At 36.8% G+C, this 20,595-nt stretch overlaps 1 protein-coding gene across 2 annotated transcripts in view; it reads left to right on the top strand.

Annotated features, from left to right (window-relative positions):
• The window catches only part of ANXA5 (annexin A5), a 28,891-nt gene extending 9,247 nt beyond the window's left edge, over positions 1–19,644 (top strand). Inside the window, exons 3-13 of one of the 2 annotated variants that reach the window (XM_004040341.5) lie at positions 1,274–1,358; positions 2,871–2,965; positions 4,162–4,275; positions 5,878–5,968; positions 9,161–9,240; positions 9,707–9,763; positions 14,997–15,090; positions 15,994–16,089; positions 17,630–17,688; positions 17,917–18,039; positions 19,114–19,644. In XM_004040341.5, the coding sequence (XP_004040389.1) occupies positions 1,274–1,358; positions 2,871–2,965; positions 4,162–4,275; positions 5,878–5,968; positions 9,161–9,240; positions 9,707–9,763; positions 14,997–15,090; positions 15,994–16,089; positions 17,630–17,688; positions 17,917–18,039; positions 19,114–19,173 (954 nt within the window). In that variant the 3' untranslated portion in view covers positions 19,174–19,644. Of the gene's footprint in view, positions 1–1,273; positions 1,359–2,870; positions 2,966–4,161; positions 4,276–5,877; positions 5,969–9,160; positions 9,241–9,706; positions 9,764–14,996; positions 15,091–15,993; positions 16,090–17,629; positions 17,689–17,916 lie in introns of both variants that reach the window. The other variant, XM_055385851.2, reaches the window with a different exon arrangement.
• The last annotated feature ends 951 nt before the right edge of the window (positions 19,645–20,595 follow it).

The raw sequence follows: 20,595 nt of genomic DNA, 5'->3' as shown, positions 1-20,595 counted from the left end.
TCTTTTAAAATTTGATTAGTATTATGTTATTGTTGGCATATGCAACAATTGGAGGCTAAGATGGAAAAGAAACTTTCCTCCTTTCTGGTGACTGTGCTTTTGTGCATTTATAATAAGACTTGTAAGATTGTAAACGAGGCTAGCTTTACAGTCCTTTTAGCTGTTTGTTTCTCAGTTTAGATGGTACCTAAGCAGGAGTTTTGAGGGAATGTAAAAACATTTATTGGTAAAGTAAATTCTGGGAGCCTCCATTTAGTGTAAGATAAACATTTATGGCTCAGTATTAATAAAGCCTTATGACTCTCAGGATCTAATGATATCACTAACTTTTTTTTTTTTTTTTTTGTGAGACAGAGTCTCGCTCTGTCACCTTGGCTGGAGTGCAGTGGCGCGATCTTGGCTCACTGCAAGCTCCGCCTCCCAGGTTCACACCATTCTCCTGCCTCAGCCTCCCAAGCAGCTGGGACTACAGGCGCCTGCCACCACGCCCGGCTAATTTTTTTAGTAGGGATGGGGTTTCAACGTGTTAGCCAGGATGGTCTCGATCTCCTGACCTTGTGATCCGCCTGCCTCGGCCTCCCAAAGTGTTGGGATTACAGGCGTGAGCCACTGCGCCCAGCCGATATCACTAATTTTTTTTGAAATATGAAGATATTTTGGTTATTAAAAGCAGTGTATATATATGATAAAGTAATGTGTAACAGGAAGCTTTATGAAGAATGTCTTCCAATACACCTTTATAAAGTTCTAAATTCAAAGATTTGTGTTCCTCTGGCACATGAACGATCATTTCAGGCTTTGCTGGGTTATCGTAAAGTCCCTAAGTAAGTATACAGAAACAGGACTTAGATCAAAAGGCACGTAACAAGAGCACTGCTTAGAATTGAGTACTCAGGATAGGGTATTAAGATTTAATGCGGGCTCAGTATGCTTGTAGATCAAAATGGTGTGAGACTTAATGGGAAGGGAACCTGCAAAGACGTGCCCTCTGTGAACCAGGAGGTGTTGGTGGGGTTTCGTCACAGAGAAGAGGGAGCCAGCCTTCCCACTGATGGTATTACAGGTGATCAGGATAGCTTCTGTGCTGAATCAGCCATGCCAATTCCCATTGCAAATGGTTCCCTTCCCAGTTAAAAAGGGGTCACAAATCTTATCAAATGGTAAATTTATTTAATGACTGAATATGATATATAGCAAGCGGCTTCCTGTTTGTGTTATTTACTTTGTCATATTAGTCATGATATGAATAATACCACTGTGTTTCCTGAATTAGATTCTCAGAGGCACTGTGACTGACTTCCCTGGATTTGATGAGCGGGCTGATGCAGAAACTCTTCGGAAGGCCATGAAAGGCTTGGGTAAATTTAGCTTCCTCTTTCTAAAGCAAATGTGATATTTGTTTTTCCAAACAAGTCATTAATTACAGTAAGAATAATTTTAGAATATTTTGATCTGAAATCTGTAGGAGAAGAGATATGTTAAGATAACAAAATAATACTGTAAACCAGAGTGTCCAGTCTTTTGGCTTCTCTGGGCCACATTGGAAGAATTGTCTTGGGCCACACATAAAATACACTAACAATAATGATAGCTGATGAGCTAAAAAAAAAGCAAAAAAATTTCATAATGTTTTCAGAAAGTTTATGAGTTTGTGTTAGGCTGCATTCAGGGCTGTCCTGGGCCACATGTGGCTTGCAGGCCATGGGTTGGACAAGCTTGCTATAAACCATCCCTAATATTCAGTCTCTAGAACTGAACAGGCAGTTAAATTCAGCCTCTGTGCTTTTGAGCTTGTCACCCTCACCTGTGTGGTAGAGGCCCGAGTCGATAAGGCAGCCATCCCTGCAGGTGAGCAGCTGTGCAGCTCTGTTCCCAATCAGATATCCCATTCTCATTCTGCTAGTCTCTTCTCTTTCCCCAGCCTCTTTTCTAGTCATTTTAAAACCTCTCATCTCAGGGATTTCCATGTGTCACTGATCTCCTGTGCTCAGGCTCCTTTTGTACTACTGTTCATGTGCTTTCTGGCCCCGCAAGTCCTTCCATTGTATCCAGCCCACCTTTTCAGACTCATCTCCCATTACTGTTTAATGTGTTCTCAGACCCAACCATCCTGGCTTATCTGCTGTTTATGAAAGCCCTGTATTTCCCCACTGCTGAGCTTTTCTCTCATTCTAAAAGCTGTCCTTCCTTTCGTCACTGCCTTTCACAATCCTTCCATCCTTCAATACTTGTGGGTGTCACCTTCTCCGTGAATCATTCTCCAAGACTCCCTTCCACCTCCTGTCAGCTAGGAGACCCTTCTTTGAGTCCCATTTAACACCCAGATCTCTCCTGAGGCACTTGTCATATTTTGCCTTAGCTCATACTTATTTGTGTGTTTTTAAAAAACTAGGTGCACTAAGTTTTTTAAAAGGCAGGAGTATTTTTCCATCTACTTCACAATAGGTTGGGAATGGGGGGTAGAATATATTGGAAACGTAACATTTTATATATTGTAAATTTTTAATAAACTTTAATAAAACATTTATATATATGTGTGTGTGTTTGCGTGTGTGTGTGTGTGTGTGTGTGTATATGTGTGTGTGTATATATATATATATATATATATTTTTTTTTTTTTTTTCTAAGAGATGGGGGTCTCACTATGTTGACCAGGCAGGTCTTGAACTCCTGGCCTCAAGCAATCCTCCCATCTTGGCCTCCCAAAGAGCTAGGATTACAGATGTGAGCCACTGTGCCGGCCATAAAATATATTTTATATTCGCATAGGGAGAGGCAAGGAAATAAGGTGACTGGGAAGCGAGTTGCCAAGATCGTTGGGAGAGTATGCATGTAGGAGCCAAAATGTAATTGTTAACCATAAATTGCAGGCACAGATGAGGAGAGCATCCTGACTCTGTTGACATCCCGAAGTAATGCTCAGCGCCAGGAAATCTCTGCAGCTTTTAAGACTCTGTTTGGCAGGGTAAGACCACACTTCATCCCAAGAGAGAATGGGAGAACAGCTATCAGTTATAAGACTAGTTTGGAATATACTGATATTCTTTTGTAAGCATCATTTATTTTGTGATTCCGACTTCCCTACTTCTGTTTCTTTTCCACTCTCCTCTAAATTATCAGCTCTTAGGATACAGTGCTCACCCAGCTTATCCTCACATAATTGTTTTTCCTTGCCTAATGCTGTAGAGGTGCCAAAAGATCCCGTGGTGAGAAGCGTCTCTCTTTTCCTCTGTGTTTCCCACTCAACGTTCACATGGATGTCTTACTATCCGTTTTCTAGGTGTAAGCCTGTATTAAAATATGTTTTGTTTTAACACAGTCACAGTCTTGGTTCCTTTTGTCATGATTTTAACTAATGGATTTTTAATTAGTTGATTTAAATGCTTTTATTTGATTAATAATTCAAAAAAATTTATTTGAATTATTTAAATGAATTATTTGAATTATTTAAATTTAAATGAATTAGTGCATGCATGGAAAACTTAAATGTAGTCTTGTTATTCTGAAAACGTATGTCACTTAACTAAGGAAACAAATGCAAAGCAAAAAAGAAAGTATTCTAAACACCATTTTTAGTTGTGTGGTATGCTGAAACTTATAGGTAGGAAATACTGTGTTTTTTTTTTCACAATTACATAATTTTTTCATAATTACATGCACAATTTCCCCATAGGAACAGATATCTCCCAGTGGTCAGGAGTCATAACAATGACTATAATCTGTTATGTGTTTGAATGTTATTACATATTGAGAGAAAAGAAAAAATTATTACGTTTGGGTATGAGAGACTAAATGTTGTCCTTTGTAAATTTCATTATATGATAATTTTTTGAAATTAAAAAGAAGATCTGTTTCTCAGAATAGTATTTTTATAAAATATTTTTAGACTACTTTTAAAGGTATTCTTTTTTTTCAAGTTAAGAAAAACATCTTTTAGAAACAAATATCTTGATGTATAAGTGGGTTTGCTTTAGTTTAAGATTTTGGTCACAGGTTAAAAGTATGTTATTCAAGGTTATGGGGTTTTGTTTAGCTCATGGGCCTTCTACTTGGAGACAGCAACATAAAGAATTCATTAGAGCAAAGGACTGTCATTCATATTTAAGAAGAATCTTATTACAATTTCTGCTGGTTAACAAATTTGTATTTTCTGTGGGTTAGGATCTTCTGGATGACCTGAAATCAGAACTAACTGGAAAATTTGAAAAATTAATTGTGGCTCTGATGAAACCCTCTCGGCTTTATGATGCTTATGAATTGAAACATGCCTTGAAGGTAAAAAGGATGAGTGAAAGGAACATTCTTGTCATAAATAGTATTATTTTGTTTTGGTAATTACTTCCTCTTATTTGTTATATTTTAAAAATTTTATCTGATTATTTCAGTGAGAGTTGCTTGGAAGACAAAACTGGGAGGCAATAAACAGTAAAGGAGGGAGAAAATTACACGTGTGTCATTTCATCTTTTTGTAGATTTAAACTCAATAATACTGGGCTATTTAAAATTTTCATATTTTTATAGCTTTTTGTATTTTATTTTCATGCCTGTCTTCTGATTTTGAGGATGTTTAAAAAATATTACAGATGAGCTATTTTATCTTTTTCAATAGAAAATTGCCTGATTAGGGAACCATAATATTGCTCATCATTTTAGGTTAAAAGGTAAAGCTTCAGAGAGAATTTTCAAGATAAATATTTTCTCATACTCTTTCCTTCTTTCCTGCCCCTCTAAACACTAAAATGAAGTATGTGGTAAACTTGCTATAATTTCAGTTGCAGCAAAAATTAAATACGTATTCCCTTGACTGGTGTTTGGAATGTTGTATAAATATGAAGGCATTGACACATTTGTTTAGGCTCATGGGACAGGAAGTAGTTCAGTTGTTAGCTGTTAGATTTTGAATGGGCACATTGAAATTTAACAAGGAAATAATGTTTCTCAGGGATTCTTACTGATGGAGTGGAGAGAGGAGAAGGGTCATCCTGATAGGAGCTGGTTTGTGCTCAGTCTCTTCATTTTCCTATGGTGATTCTTTTGGAATAAACAAAAATCTGAGGTTATTGAGAAAAGCACTTTTTTTGCTAAGTACTTCTGAAATGTCAGCAGTAGTTGAAATTCTGCCAGAGAATGAACTCTAGGTTTTTCAGTGCTTGATTTTTGGCAAAAAAATAGAAATATAAAGAAAATAAGGCTTCAATATACTATCTTTTAAAAAAAATTAAGTTCAGCTATATTGTTGCATCTCTTAGTTTAATCATATAGATGTGATTTTTAAAAGCAGAAAAAGGAAAGCCAACTAAAATGATTTTTCAAAAATCCAGAAAGCAAGTCCCAATTCCTTTATACTGTTCTAATTCCTAATAATTAAGTATTGCTATATTTATTGTTACCTTTGATGTAGAATTTTCCTGTGACTGCACAGCACTTAACTTGGGGGTCAGGGGTTTATCTTTTGAGGTGCTTATTAAGTATCAGTGCTCTTCCATGTACATTTACGTGAAGTTTTCATTTTTACTCTTTCGGTTTTTAAAAAATTACTTCATGTTTCATGAAAATGTTTTACTTTTAAGCTAGAATTAACTGATCAAATTAAAAGTTACAAATTTATGTAACTGGTTATGTATACGTATACATATATACACACATACACATGATAAACATTGTTTTCCATTAGGCAAAAAGAATAAAATGGTCTTTGGAGAGAAAATCATTTAAAACTTGTTATTTCTATAACTAATAGAACTCATATACAAAGAAATCCATGTTATACTGGATAATATTTATATAACTATGCAATTTGGGTCATCTATAACTTTCTTTTAATAACTTTCTTTTTAATCTTATTGACATGTTTTCTCTATTAAAATCTCCAAACAGGGAGCTGGAACAAATGAAAAAGTACTGACAGAAATTATTGCTTCAAGGACACCTGAAGAACTGAGAGCCATCAAACAAGTTTATGAAGAAGGTAAACATTTGTGAGTTATATTTTGACTTCACCTCCACTATCACTTCCTTCATTTCTGTGATTTGAATGCAGTCCTTTGTAGGTATGGGAGGCACGCAGTAAATGATGGTTGAATGAATGAATGAATGAATGACCTGCAATTCAAGCTATTTTTCTCCTTCAGTAAGGAAAAGACTGCCTTGTTATCCTCTACTATTTTCATATTTTATAAGAAGCTACTGCTGAAGATGGAGTTTACTTTTGCATAGGATTTGCAATTAGTGTAGGGATATACAGGTTGTCTTTATGTTAACATTAAGGTAAAAATGGTTTTTCCTCCTTTAAAAATATTTAGCTTTATGCTAGCAAAATTTAGTAGTTATATAAAAAGTACTTTTGGAACTTTGGAAGAGAAACCTAAACCCTTTCCCACATCAGAGTTGATAAAGTACATTTGAGTAAATGTATGTTGTCTTAGCTAATGGCAGTGCTTGAATAAAATATTCTGCATTTTGATTTTTCTTTTTAGTGTGTCTTTTTCATGAACAGAAATCTGCATTTCAGCCTAAAATATGTCTCATGAATAGAATCAAGAAAATGAAATAAAAAGTAGAGGTAGAGAGTCCTTTTCTTACCAGATTTCTTGTAGCCAACTCTTTCTCCTGCCTGACTGAGGAGGGTCAGACTATCCAGTTTCTCAGCTCAGTCAACAGACTCTAAGCCTAGTGTCTTTTGCTAGGGGCTGTATCTTGCCATTAGTTTGTTAATCTTAGAAATGGCTTTGTTAACCCAGCAAGTCAAAACAGCAAGTCAAAACAGCAAAAAATTGTTTAGAGCAACTGTATAATTACCTTTCTAAAGGGCTGAATCTCTCTTTCCTGCTTCTCTTTTTATAGGCAGTAAGTTCCCAACTGCTAAGGCAGAAGTGATACATGTATCTCAACTTTGAACTTTATTTGATGTACTATTCAAAGATCTCTTTCTGGGGATGTTGACGTTGATGAGAGCCTTTGTGCTACTGGATTACAAATGGTGTGCTCAAAGGGGGTAATAACTGTGTGGTCTGTCCTACTCAGCCGTGTAATTGAGCACTGGCTATGTGTCTGGCAGTGTGTTAACAGGCTGTCATGAGTGACAAAAGGTGTGCATAACACAGCTCCTGTCCTCAAGCAGTTTGCCTGCAGTCTCCTCAGTGGGTGACATGACAGAATGACTGCAATATTTAAAGGATAATAAAATTCAAACTAAAGTAAAATACCAATAATGTTAAATGCAATAATGCATTCAGAAGAGAGAGGTCATCATAGCTTTGGATGTTAGGGAGGCTTCATGGTACAAATCACACATGCAGCAGAGTTTCAAGACTAGGTGGGTTTACAAAGTGTCCATTGACAGATGAATAGATAAAGAATATGTACACACACACACAAACACAGACACACACACACAGGAGTACTATTCAGTCTTAAAGAGGGGAAATCCTGTCATTTCAACATCATGGATAAACGTGGAGGACATAATGCAAAGTGAAATAAGCTAGGCACAAGGCATAAGCTATGCATGATCTCACTTCTTATGTTGAATCTAAAAAAATTGAACTCATAGAAACAGATAGTAAAACAGTGTTTGCTAGGGTGTAGGGGTGGGGTGAATGGGAGAAGGGACTGGTGAAATATTGGTCAAAGCATACACGATTTTAGTTAGGCAGGATGAATAAGTTCTGGGGATCTCATGTACAGCGTGGTGACTATAGTGAAAGTATAACTATTATATGCTTGAAATTTGTGAATAGAGTATATTTTAAATGTCCTCACCACACACAAAAATATAGACTATATGAAGTGAAGGATATGCTGATTAGCTTGATTGTGGTAATCATTTCACAACGTACACATATATGAAAACATCATGGTGTATACCTTAAATATATACAATTTTTATTTGTCCATCATAACTCAATAAAGCTGGGGAAAAAAGACTAGGTGCATTTTGAGTAGGTAGAAAAGATATTTTTGAGTGAGGTACTGCCTGTCTTTAATGGCATGGAGACTGGACTGTGGAGAGTATATTGAGAGACGGAGAGGGCCTGGCTGCTGTGGAGGATGTGTGCATGTCCATTGTGGGAGGTAAATGGAACAAGCGAGGTTAGGCTCAGATATAGATGGTTTTGCATGACTGGATTAGGAATTTGGACTTAATTCACAGGCACTGTAAATTCCTGAATGAGCAGTGGAGTGCTGAAGGAACAATTGAGGGAGGAAGGAGATTTGAATTGAGGGGTTAATTGGATAGTTATGTGTGTGAGAGGTAAGCTAGGTATTTAGGAACTGTGGCCCAACCTAGGTTAGTGAGAGGTGTGAGGAGGATAAATCAGGGACAGGAGAAACATGTGATAGGATTTAATGGTTAATATTTACAGGTGTTGGTGTAGAAGAAAGAATTAAAGATTCCTACAAGGTTTTGTATTTGGGTAACTTGTTGAAATAAACACGTAACTCTTCTGGGCCTTTTAAAATAGAAGTTTCAGGCTTTTAAAGTTCGTTTGCTTTCGCATAATAATTAAATATTTAAATACCTTAGAGTAAGGCCTCCTTTCGTTTAATAGCAACTGTTTGAGAGTAGTGAGAAAGACTTGTAGACTCTTGTAGATCTCAATTCTCCCCTTTTATATGGGCTTACATTGAGCAGCTGGAAATAGAGGTGGGAGGGGGGCCTACTTTAAAATATCATTGCTGTCTCTCAAGAATTAACTTTATTTCTGCAGAGGAAAAATACCTTATTAGGGGGAGTGATGGCTATGCCCAAAGAAATAAATCTCAGAATATTAGAGATAGAAGACATTTGGAAGCTAACCATATAAAAGATTTGAAAGAAAGCAAAACAGAGTTTAAGCTTATGATTGATTGTGTTTTGGAGACTTTCCAGTACCATCATGTATCTATAGATTAATGACTACATTGGTCGAGAGAATTTCTAAATGGCTGAGTCTTGATTTAAGTTTGAATTGAGTGCCTTCGGGAGACTTTAATTCATTTTTGTCCAACCACTCACTGAAAGCATTTGCTTAGAGCATTCAGAGATGGAATAGAGGGAATTTATGTTAACCAAATATAATTATTTCTTCTTTTACATCGCTTTCATTTGATTAATGGGACAAGATTATTTTTCTAGTTGAAAGAAGATGTAAATAAGTATGAAATTATTTTGTTGCAGAATATGGCTCAAGCCTGGAAGATGACGTGGTGGGGGACACTTCAGGGTACTACCAGCGGATGTTGGTGGTTCTCCTTCAGGTATTGCGTGGAGATTAATTACAGTTTGATTAAAAAGCCTGAAGTTGGACTGGGCTGAATCTAGTTAAGTAAGGTCACTTAAAATTCTTTTAATAATTTGTGGTACTTGCTGATTCTTACTGCGATGATTCTGGCTGTATGTTGCCTGTGCTTGTTTGTGTTTCAGAATATCTGGTCTAAATTCTTAACAGCTAACTCATACATTTGTTTTAGATAGTAGTATCTTGTTCCTTTCATAGAATGATAGCAGTATCTTGTTCTTTCATAGAATTTAAAATCAGTGGGGTCATTATTGGTTTTGGACAGTGCTGGGTGATGATAATGTGAAATAGTGCAGGATTAATCTTAATAAAAGCATATTATTCGTACAGAAAGAGTGTTATTGAATAACCATCAGGTGGAACCATTTTTCCTTTTGAATGAGAATGCTCTATAGTTCAATAATGTGACATATTACCTCTCATAGGCTAACAGAGACCCTGATGCTGGAATTGATGAAGCTCAAGTTGAACAAGATGCTCAGGTGAGTGACACCAGGATATGATGACTTTATTATGCTGTAGAAATGAAGAAATAATTCATGGTAATGAAAAATCACAATGTATGTTGTAATAGCTTCTAGTGATAATCTTGTTAATGGGTTATTTACATAGCATAAGACCTACATAAGTAGCTTTTTCTTATTCTGACCTGGTCAGCAAAATATTTTACCTTAAAGCTGAAACGAAATAAAAGAAATTATATAGTGAGTTCCAACTAGACATGTTTTTTTTTTGTGATTATTGAACATTCACAAAATAGAGAATTTTACCAAAAAACAGGTGTTATTACTTCCACTGCCAATTATGCAGTGGGTCTCTTAGCAGGAGAAGATAAAGAAGAAAGAATAAAGTATTTAACAGTAAGTGGTGTTTAATTACATAAGAGATGACAAGTTATTTTGGTATTAGGAAATTTCTCTGCATTTCCTTCGACAGAATTTTAAGTAGGATTGGTCTTCTGTCAGCTGCTTTTTAGTGACTCCAAATGAAAATTTCCTCTTAAGTGACTTTTAAACCCCTATAAAGTCTCAGTCTGATTAATAAAACAGTTATTAAAATATAGGAAAGGAAATTTGAAACATGAGAGCTGAAAACTGGAAATTGGTAATAAAGGAATTACTTGGGTTCCTAGAACCACCAATCATAGACCTCTTTCTGGTCACATGTTTCAATTAAGAGAATATACAATTCTTGGTTGTTTGTCATGTATCACTGAAAAAGGAAGAGCCATATTCATTCCTCCAGTGGAACAACCCATGGATATGCGATCTCACTTTGCTAACAGGAAAGAGGAGAGCGGTTATTCTTTTGGGTAGGTTGATTTTATAATGGTTTCAGAATGCTGTCATCTCTGTCTAGCTGGACAGAAAAAAAGAGCTGAATGTTTACTGAGGGCTCTCTGTGCAGTATTTGACTCTTGCTTCACTCTGTCTTAGAAAATGCAAGCCAATTGTGTCCAGCCCCTTCAGACTCTGGTGGTTCCATTGTCCTCAGGATAAAGTCCGGGTTCCTGAATGGGTTACAAGCCCCTTTGTTATCTGTGTCTTGTTTACTTATGCCTCCAGCCTCTCTCACATGCTCTCTCTGCCCTCTTGCCCCTCCCACCCCGCTTCACCTGAGTCCTCTTCAGGAGTCAGTCTTCAGCTTAGATACTTTAGAGTTAGGTGCCCCTCACAGGGAAAAAAACCATAGCCCCCCCCCCCCCCCCCAGGCTTCCTGTCACAGTTCTTGCCACGTTCTCTGAAAGCCACGTATTTACTTCACTGCCTTCCTGGGCCCCCTGAGCTGTCAGTTCAATTGTATCCTCAGCTTCTGGCATAGAGTAGGTGCTCAGTAAATAACTGATGAATGAATGAGCACATAACTCTACCAGAAAGGGGCAATTTCCCTTTTATGGATAAAGAAACAAACCCATGGCTTCCACTGAAGAGCAGTGGAGTTGGAATTCCTAACGAGGCCTGTCTGACTCCAAAGCTCTTTCTCTTTCACTAGAAGATAGTCAGTGTTATTGAATATTAATATTTCACTATAAGAATATTTCACTGTAAGATATTCAGTGTTCTTGAGTATTAGTGCCTTCTCTGATTTTCTCTATCATTAAAGGGCTTATTAAATATCAACTCAAGCATAGATCTAGCTTAATTCCACCTTCTTTCGGGAGGAGGGCTAGAGCAACCCTACAGAGTTGTACTCCTGTTAGGGGCTTTGTTCAGTACTGAGGTGATCTTACTGCTTTCCAAGCATTGGTTGTGGCTTTGCTAGGAGATAGTGCTGATTCTCTCATTCCTACTGTCAAGAGTAGGATAGGAGTTCTGGGGAGCTTTTCAGGGTCACAGTGTAAGAACCCAACTCTAGTCCTCTCAGATGTCTGCAGTGAGGTCTGCATTCACAGGCAGAGGGCAGATTTCCCAGCATAGTTGGTGATGTAATGAGAGCATTGCTGCAGCACGAGGCTCCTGAGGGGAAAACAGTACATTTTAACCTTGTTTTCATTGATTTCTGTCCTTGGAGCACTTACTGGATAGCACTGCTGCTCAAACTTTCATGGGCATGTGGCGCACCTGGGGACCTTTAATTGCAGATTCTGATTCTATGGGTTTGGGCAGGGGCTGGGAGTCTGGATTTTGAACATGCTCTCAGGTAATGCCTGCATTCTTGGTCCTTTGATTACTGAGGCTGTATAGGTGACACTTACATGTCATGCAGTGGATATAACCATTCAGAACCCTGAGAGTACATGTGAGACTGTACATGTGAAAACTGCTTTATGGAGTTACTTTAAAATATCCCTTGAATGGAATCCAAGCTTTTCTTAGCCTTCCAGTGACTAGGAGCAATACAGAACATGTTACACTGGCTATTATTTTTGATTCTTTCAAATGTATTATTATTAATAAACCTGTTGAAAACAAATAATCTTTTGGCATTATAAAAAGGAACACACCAACTTGTACCTCGTAGCAAGGGCAGCTGGACTGTTATCACTAGTGAGAATTTGAGATTTCTTAATTGAGAGTAAGCTGAGACAGCTAAAGGGCCCTTTTATAAGCTTTTGCATTTTTGTCTCTACTGATACCTGGCACTAAGATTTCTATTATTTGAGAGGTTTGATAAGCCATAGTGAGTCATTCACTTGGGAACTGAACGTTTTGTAGATAATCCACTTTTTAACATTTTTAATGTGTTAAATTGATTTAATATTTTTAATGCATTAAAACAGATTTACCTTCTTCCCCAGTAAATCCTTGTTTTATTCTTTCTCTGGAGGGAGAGTTGAACTCTTAGAGGAAAGAGGGAGAAGGAGAAGTAATCAGGCACTTTTTACTTCTACTGGGCACTTGCTACTGATTACCTGACACTGTTCAGTGCATTATCTTAGTTATATAATCTCCGGTAATGACTATATACACTGAGGCTGAAGAGGAGATTAAGTAGTTCATCTGAGATCTTGCAGATAGACCACATCTGTTTTGGCTCCAAAGACTCATCCTTTGCACTGAACCAGGGCTTATGAAACTGTGCTCAGGCTGAACCGTAAAGCTTAGGGAAGGGGTGTAAGGGTCCCTCATCCAGATGGATCCATGAATATTGGGCATCCTCATTTAGGAGAAAGGATACTTAGATTAAAACAAAACTGTTAAATATCATTGTTTTACATGAAGAAGCCATCATTATTATTGCATATGATTACTTAATAATAGTTTTACAGTAGATATTGATCCCAAACATAATTCTCCCAAGAAAATTAAAACATTGTGGTAAAAATAACTGACATCTCACCAATTATTCCCATATAACAGGCTTAACTCCTGTACCTACTAGAGAACATTTCTAGACATTTAAAACAGATGATAAGAAGTGTGTGCATCAATGTCTGTGATATTGTACAAGATGAGTCCCTTACCCATTTAGGTGTTAATGTATTTGTATATTTTATCTACATGTAGAAACATACCAGAAGTAGTAACTAGCACCCTCAGGAAATTGATATTAATAGCAACTTTTCTTTTCTTTCCTTTCTCTTTCCCCTTTCTCCTTTTTCCTTTTCTTTCCTTCCCCTTTCCTTCCCCTCCCATTTCCTTCCCCTCCCCTTTCCTTCCCCTCCCTTCTCCTTCCTGTCCTCTCTCCCTCCCCTCCCCTCTCCCTCCCCTCCCCTCCCTCTTCCCCTTTCCTTTCCTTCGTGCCCAGGCTGGAGTGCAGTGCCATGATCTAGGCTCACTGCAACCTCTGCCTCCTGGGTTCAAACAATTCTCTTGCCACAGCCTCCCGGGTAGCTGGGATTACAGGCATCTGCCACCGTGCCTAGATAAGTTTTATATTTTTAGTAGAGACAGGTTTTGACAGGTTGCCCAGGCTGGTCTTGAACTCCTGGGCTCAAGCGATCCACCTGCCTCAGCGTCCCAAAATGCTGGGATTACAGGCATGAGCCACTATGACTAGCCTGCAACTTCTGTTTTCTTATTTTTGTTCTTTCTTAGTTTTATAAAATTTCTCCATGAACTTGCATTGTTTTTCTAATTAGATTTTAAAAGTTATTTTAAGAAAGGTCTGTGTCATCATGATATAGTTCTGAAGTTTAGATACATGCATGACTTTCAGAGTTACTGTCTTTTCAGGTTTTAAGAGCATGTTCACATGGCCAGAATTGATATTATTCATTTTTATCATTAAAATAATTAATTTTAAAATTGAGCATAAAGATACATGAGTCTCATTTTTTTCTTATTCTCCAGAAATATAATAAAAAGTAGATCTTTACCACCATAATCTACATTTTTAAATATACTGTGATCAAAACTTCTATATTCAAGCCTGTTATTATCACTTCCTGTCTTTATTTGGATTGCTGCTTGTGGGTATAAGGCCAACTGCAAGTAGCAGCCTCAGCAAATTGCATTCATCTTGCTTTAATATGTAGACTTAGTTTGAAATGAATAAAAGGATAGTACAGTCATTGTAAAGGTTGATTCTTTCGGTTTTAATAAATTATTCTCACGTCAATAAGTGGATTCAGAGTTAACGTTGATGTTTGTATATAAGCTTATTTTTTTAGGCAGTTATATGTGCACAAGAAAGCATATTTTTTCCCCATGTCAAAAAGGAAGTATGGGCACTCAAACTATTCAACCACTGTTTATTGAGTGCTTCTATATGCCAGGCACTGTGCTATACCCACAACCTTTTAAAAATTTATTGTGATCTTTGGAAATATGAAAACATTTTATAGCTAGCCTTGGTTAAATCTCAGTTGTAAAGAGAAAATATGAAGTGTACTCTTACTCATGTGCTATTGAACAGCTATAGAACAAGCAAAACAGAAAAGGCAGACAACTTAGCTTCCAGTTAAATCCTTTCCCAGTCTATAAATGGATGTATCAACAGTGAGGTAGTCATAACTTTCTCCTGACCCATACTGTTGCTTCTGAAAGATTGGAGGTTATGGCAGACATTTTGGGAACATGTAACCTTGCACCATTGCCGTGCTTTGTTGCTTGGATCCATGAATCTTCTGTGGCACAGTTCAGTGGCAAGCTCCAAAGTTGCTCCAAACTCAGTGAGCTGAGTTTCAGAGTAGGACACATTAGAAATGAAAACTATTAATACAAGATGATGAATCAAGTGAGTTAAAATTCAAGAAGTAAAAAACAAGTGTGTTTAAGAACCTGGAAATGAGATGGAGGAACAATTTATTAATTGAGTTTGAAATTTTTGCAGGCTTTATTTCAGGCTGGAGAACTTAAATGGGGGACAGATGAAGAAAAGTTTATCACCATCTTTGGAACACGAAGTGTGTCTCATTTGAGAAAGGGTGAGTGAAAAAAATCTGTATGGGGCAGATACATTGGTAAATTTGGAAAGTGCATGAGCCAGTGTGACAGAATACCTGCTACATAGCAGGGACTTAGAGAATGAATCAGTTTTTGTATTTCTTCCTTTTGGTGACCTGGAGAAATCTCAACATTGTTTTTACTGCTGTTGTAGCTTTTACAAACTAGAGATCCTGAGTCTACCCTTCACTATTGGAGGATGGCAAGGGAGGTCAGATCTCTAGATTGTTCCTCTCATAGTCACACATCACTGAATAGTGGCTCAGTACACGTATTTCCTCCTAGAGGTTGGTACCCAGGACCTTATCTCTGGATAGTCATCAGCACTTGTGGTATCAGTTGGGAATGAATTTAGTGCAAGTGACAGAGAACCCTAATAGTGGCTTTAAAAATTGGGCTTTTTTTCCAGAGGTGGGATTCCATGGTTGATTTGGCAGGACCTGAGATATTTCTGGTTTTTCTTTTTGCTCCATTATCCCTAGTGTTTTGGTTTTCTTTCTCGTATTCATTTCTTCATTATCATAAGATGTCTGCTCTAGCTCCAAACTTAACCATTTCACAGCAGGAAGGAAAGAAAAGGGTAAACTAGTCATATCTGTGTATCACTTTTTGTAAGTGAGGAGATTTCTCAGCATCCCCTCCAGTAGATTTACCTTTAGGTCTCATTGGCTATCACTAGTAAGGGGGTTGGCAATCAGTGAACAAAGTATATTTACAATCCATTGCTTAGGGCTTGGCACATTGAGGCTTTGAGCACAAGGTTCTGTCAGCAAGGAAGAAGGGGAGATTTGTGTTCAGTAAGACACTACCTAATCAAAGTAAATACCATCTTTCTGGAAAGAGTGATCCTTATATGATTAGGGAATCATTTTTATTTTTTCTAGTGTTTGACAAGTACATGACTATATCAGGATTTCAAATTGAGGAAACCATTGACCGCGAGACTTCTGGCAACTTAGAGCAACTACTCCTTGCTGTTGGTAGGTGATTTACAATGTATTGATATTTTTGGTGGTAAGAGCTAAAGCATTTTATTCAATTGAGGCTGCATCTGAAAATAACAACCTAGGTGTGAAAGGAAGAGCTTGATATGATATTTAGGGGAAGCAAACTCCCAAATTTCCAATTCAGAAATTTATTTTGATGTTGGAAATACAGGATTGTCTGGTTAGTTCATCTAAATCCTATGGAAATACTAAGATAATTGTTTAAAAATCATTTTGAAGCTGCATTAAAAATATTATTTATTGATAAACCTGAAATGTCGTGGACATTATCTTAGAGGCTTGTAAACATTATTTCTGATACCTGTGGAATTTTAGAATTTTTTTGAATACTGTTCTCTCAGCTTTGAGGCAGACTAGGAAATTGTCATCTGGTTTAGAAAAGAAGAATATCTTTGATGTAATAGAAGATGTGATGATGATTGTTTTCAAATTAAATAATTTAGTTTTATTTTAATTAAATATTCAGAATAATCTGGCAAAATTGGAGAACTGAATCTGTGCAGTTGATTGCAGTATTATGTACTCCAAAGCTAGGGAGAATCTAGTTTGTGAGTCTCCTGTGGTCGTTTTGTTCATATGGGTCTGCAGTGAGCCTCTGTCTGCTGTTTGTTCCAAGTATTTGGCCTTGAGCTCACACTTTTGTGCTCTCTGTCTTCAGGAGACTAAGCTAAAGATGTGCATGAACCAACTCTAAAAGTAGCCTTTCACTTGAGTACACAGTTAATGTACTTTTACCAGAAAACTTTTAGACAGGTCCTTCATAATTAGAATACGCATACAAATTAAGACATTTTCAGTTACTGGTGGCTGTTTTTCTTAAGACTTAGAAAAGGGAGAATTAAGAAATCTCCACATGCAAGGATTATTTTTGTATATTAAGGAATTTTCATGATAGATTTTCTGAAGCTAAGCAGACTGAGGTCTGAGCAGCCCCAACCTACATTCAACATGTACATGTTCAGAGAAGAGATCCTTTCTGATATTGATTTATCTGTTTTTGTACTGAAATGGATAAATCTCATGCTGCTCTGCGTGAATCATTGATATTAAAGAATATGTAGAGAGTATAGGAAGATCACCCAAGAGTTTAAAAAAATTAGATAATATAGTAATCTTGTATTATTTGCTTGAATGTCTTGGAATGAAAACTTCCAAGGGATTTGTATAATTTATTGGTGATGAAGAATGTTGTGGTATTATGATAACAATCCAGGCTGCCCAAACTGCAGTATCCAAAAAGTCTTCACAGAACCAAGGGGCATAGAAAAACCTGTGCCCTTATTCTCCATGCCTTTCTATGCAGACCTCAGAACTCCAAGGAAAACCCAAGCCAGTGTCTAAGAAAATACTTGGTGAGTGAGGAAATCAGATTAGCTTACAACTCTTTAGCCTCTGGTACTTTTGTGTTTTTATAGAAGTAGATTTATAAGCAGGAAGCAGCACTTGATTTTTAATTACTTAATCCTTTACATATCAAAATAGCATTTGACCATTGTATTGTTTATTTTCTTAGTGAAATCTATTCGAAGTATACCTGCCTACCTTGCAGAGACCCTCTATTATGCTATGAAGGTAAGTGGAGACCATGAACCTTCCATCTAATACATTTCTCTTTCTAATTATTATTCTTCATTTTTGTTTATGTTTTAGATGATAGACCTTGGGAATTTTTCCCTTATAACATTCAACCCAGTTCTACTAAATTGTTATGCCTTATTGATTCACCCGCACCCGGGAGCATTTGATCCTATGTTTGAAGTTTTTAAGCATTTTGCCTCTCTCTTTTTTTTTTTTTTAAAGGGAGCTGGGACAGATGATCATACCCTCATCAGAGTCATGGTTTCCAGGAGTGAGATTGATCTGTTTAACATCAGGAAGGAGTTTAGGAAGAATTTTGCCACCTCTCTTTATTCCATGATTAAGGTAGTAGAACCTTTCTTTAAATTATGTTTGGGAATCCAAAGCAGACTGGTATGTTGCATGAAAGACAAGGATAAGAGAACCTGATTCTTGTGTTAAGTTTAAAATTTTAGTGACACGATTAGAGCAATGAGTTAAAAAGCTTAGCATAATGTTTCCTGAAGTAGTGATGATGGCTCCCAAGTGAAAGCATGGGTGTTGATGTGGCTGAGGCTCTTGGTGAACTCAGAAGCATTATTTAGTAGTGGTAACAGATGACTCAACAAACCAAACCCCTTGCCTGTGACAATAATGTGTTCTTTCTGTCTTTTATCAGTTCCAGCTGTCTTTATTAGTCCTTCTTTTATTTCATATCAGCTTTTCCTTTCTTTATCGTCTGTTATCACCTTATCTCTGATGCTGGTTTCTAATTCAGGAAAGAGCCAACCAGGTCATATTGGGAGTAAAGAGCCCCTAGGTATTAGTATCATTTTTGTTCTTTTTAAAACAAGGTGCTCTGTGGCCTATAATTACATTTAGCTTAAAGTCTTTTGACTTTTTTTTTTTTTTCCAATAAAGGTTAATGTGGACCATGTGCAAAAGCAAGATTTCAATTGAGCAGAAGCTTTTAGTTTAGCATGTTTGTGATTTGGCTGGCCCAAAGGACACTAGAGAGTTTACCCATGCACTTTTAGCTTGAAACATTAATTTATCATGCATGTCTGCATGTGAGACAAGCAGATGCAAAGCATGTCCTGTCCTTCTGTCTCGGAGGGAGAGCCATGACAGCCCTGCAGCCCCAGCACTGCCTGTGTTAGCTGATATATACCAAGTGATAGAAACTATTCTGTCTAGAAGGCTTGATTTGACTATAGTTGTTAAAGTTGCCCGGTTCTTTGTGTTACCAGAGGGAATACTGAGTGTCTGAGGTTACATTGGTAGGAAACTCCCTGCATAACATTCCTGATGTGAAAGTCACAGAGATTACCCACTTGGGAGAAGAGTCTTATGAATAAAATTTGTTGCCAGTTATTTAGTTTTAAAATTTTCTATGGCTTCTGTGAGTCATGGAGGTTAATGGAATACATTTGGTTTCAGGGAGATACATCTGGGGACTATAAGAAAGCTCTTCTGCTGCTCTGTGGAGAAGATGACTAACGTGTCATGGGGAAGAGCTCCCTGCTGTGTGCCTGCACCGCCCCACTGCCTTCCTTCAGCACCTTTAGCTGCATTTGTATGCCAGTGCTTGACACATTGCCTTATTCATACTAGCATGCTCACGACCAACACATACACGTCATAGAAGAAAATAGTGGTGCTTCCTTCTGATCTCTAGTGGAGATCTCTTTGACTGCTGTAGTACTAAAGTGTACTTAATGTTACTAAGTTTAATGCCTGGCCATTTTCCATTTATATATATATTTTAAGAGGCTAGAGTGCTTTTAGCCTTTTTTAAAAACTCCATTTATATTACATTTGTAACCATGATACTTTAATCAGAAGCTTAGCCTTGAAATTGTGAACTCTTGGAAATGTTATTAGTCAAGTTCACAACTAAACTAAACCTGTAAAATTATGATGATTGTATTCAAAAGATTAATGAAAAATAAACATTTCTGTCCCCCTGAATTATGTGTACATATGTGTTTAGATTTATTATTAAATTTATTTAACAATGATCTCTGTTTTTAAGCTAATAATTGACAGTGGTGTTAGTTGAGAACTGAATTTACATTTGGTCTTTTGGGCAGTAAGAAATGCAAACCATAGACTGAATTTCCTTCATAGTATATGATTTTTCCTAAATGTAGGAAAGATCGAAGGGGTCTCTGGTTTATTTGCACCATGTTTATTTAGGCATCTATTAAAGCAATGCTTATGGTGCTACTTGCTTAGTAGAAAAGCTAATTATAAAACTTAATGCAAAAATTCAGAGTACTACCTTTCTCTTTCCTATTGTGAACTTCCCTCCCATTTACTGTCTGTCACTTTCTTTGAGATAAATAAAAAAGACAATAATTTTTTCTAGAAAGAAGCAGTTTATCGATCTCTTCTAATATTTGCCTTTCAGTTTTCTGTTTTCAAACAGCCATTTCAGTTGGTGTCATTTTTCTTTTTGTACTTATGCCCTTCTGGTTGCATTTTTTTTTTAAAGCCAAGTAATTGCCATTAATAAGCTTTTTTAAATAAAATGAACTAATCTTTGAAAACTTTAAAATAGTGATAATATTCTTTTCACCAGCGTTGATGCTCCTCAGAATAACCAGGGGAATCTTAAAAACTGTATGTGTACACATGATATTGGATTTTTGTTTTTTTGAGAGGCCTCATAGGCAATTTTAGTGCAGAGGCAAGTTGAGAATCAGTTGGTTATACTTTTCATATAGAAGATGATATGTTTCAAAGAGTTCTGTTATTGAAAATAGGCCACTGGCTTTAAATATAAGCCCTGGATTATTTATTAGTCACACTTTAAGAGAAATCCACCCGTGAGCTTTAACATTTGCTATATTTTCTGTAGGTCTGGATCTGAAAATTTATTAATAAAAGAATTAAAAAAATAAAAATCCACAAAAAACA

Source organism: Gorilla gorilla, chromosome 3 (assembly GCF_029281585.2).
Source record: "Gorilla gorilla gorilla isolate KB3781 chromosome 3, NHGRI_mGorGor1-v2.1_pri, whole genome shotgun sequence".
NCBI lineage: Eukaryota > Metazoa > Chordata > Mammalia > Primates > Hominidae > Gorilla > Gorilla gorilla.
Note: the sequence above shows the minus strand (reverse complement) of the source record. Positions and strands in the feature narration are given on the sequence as shown.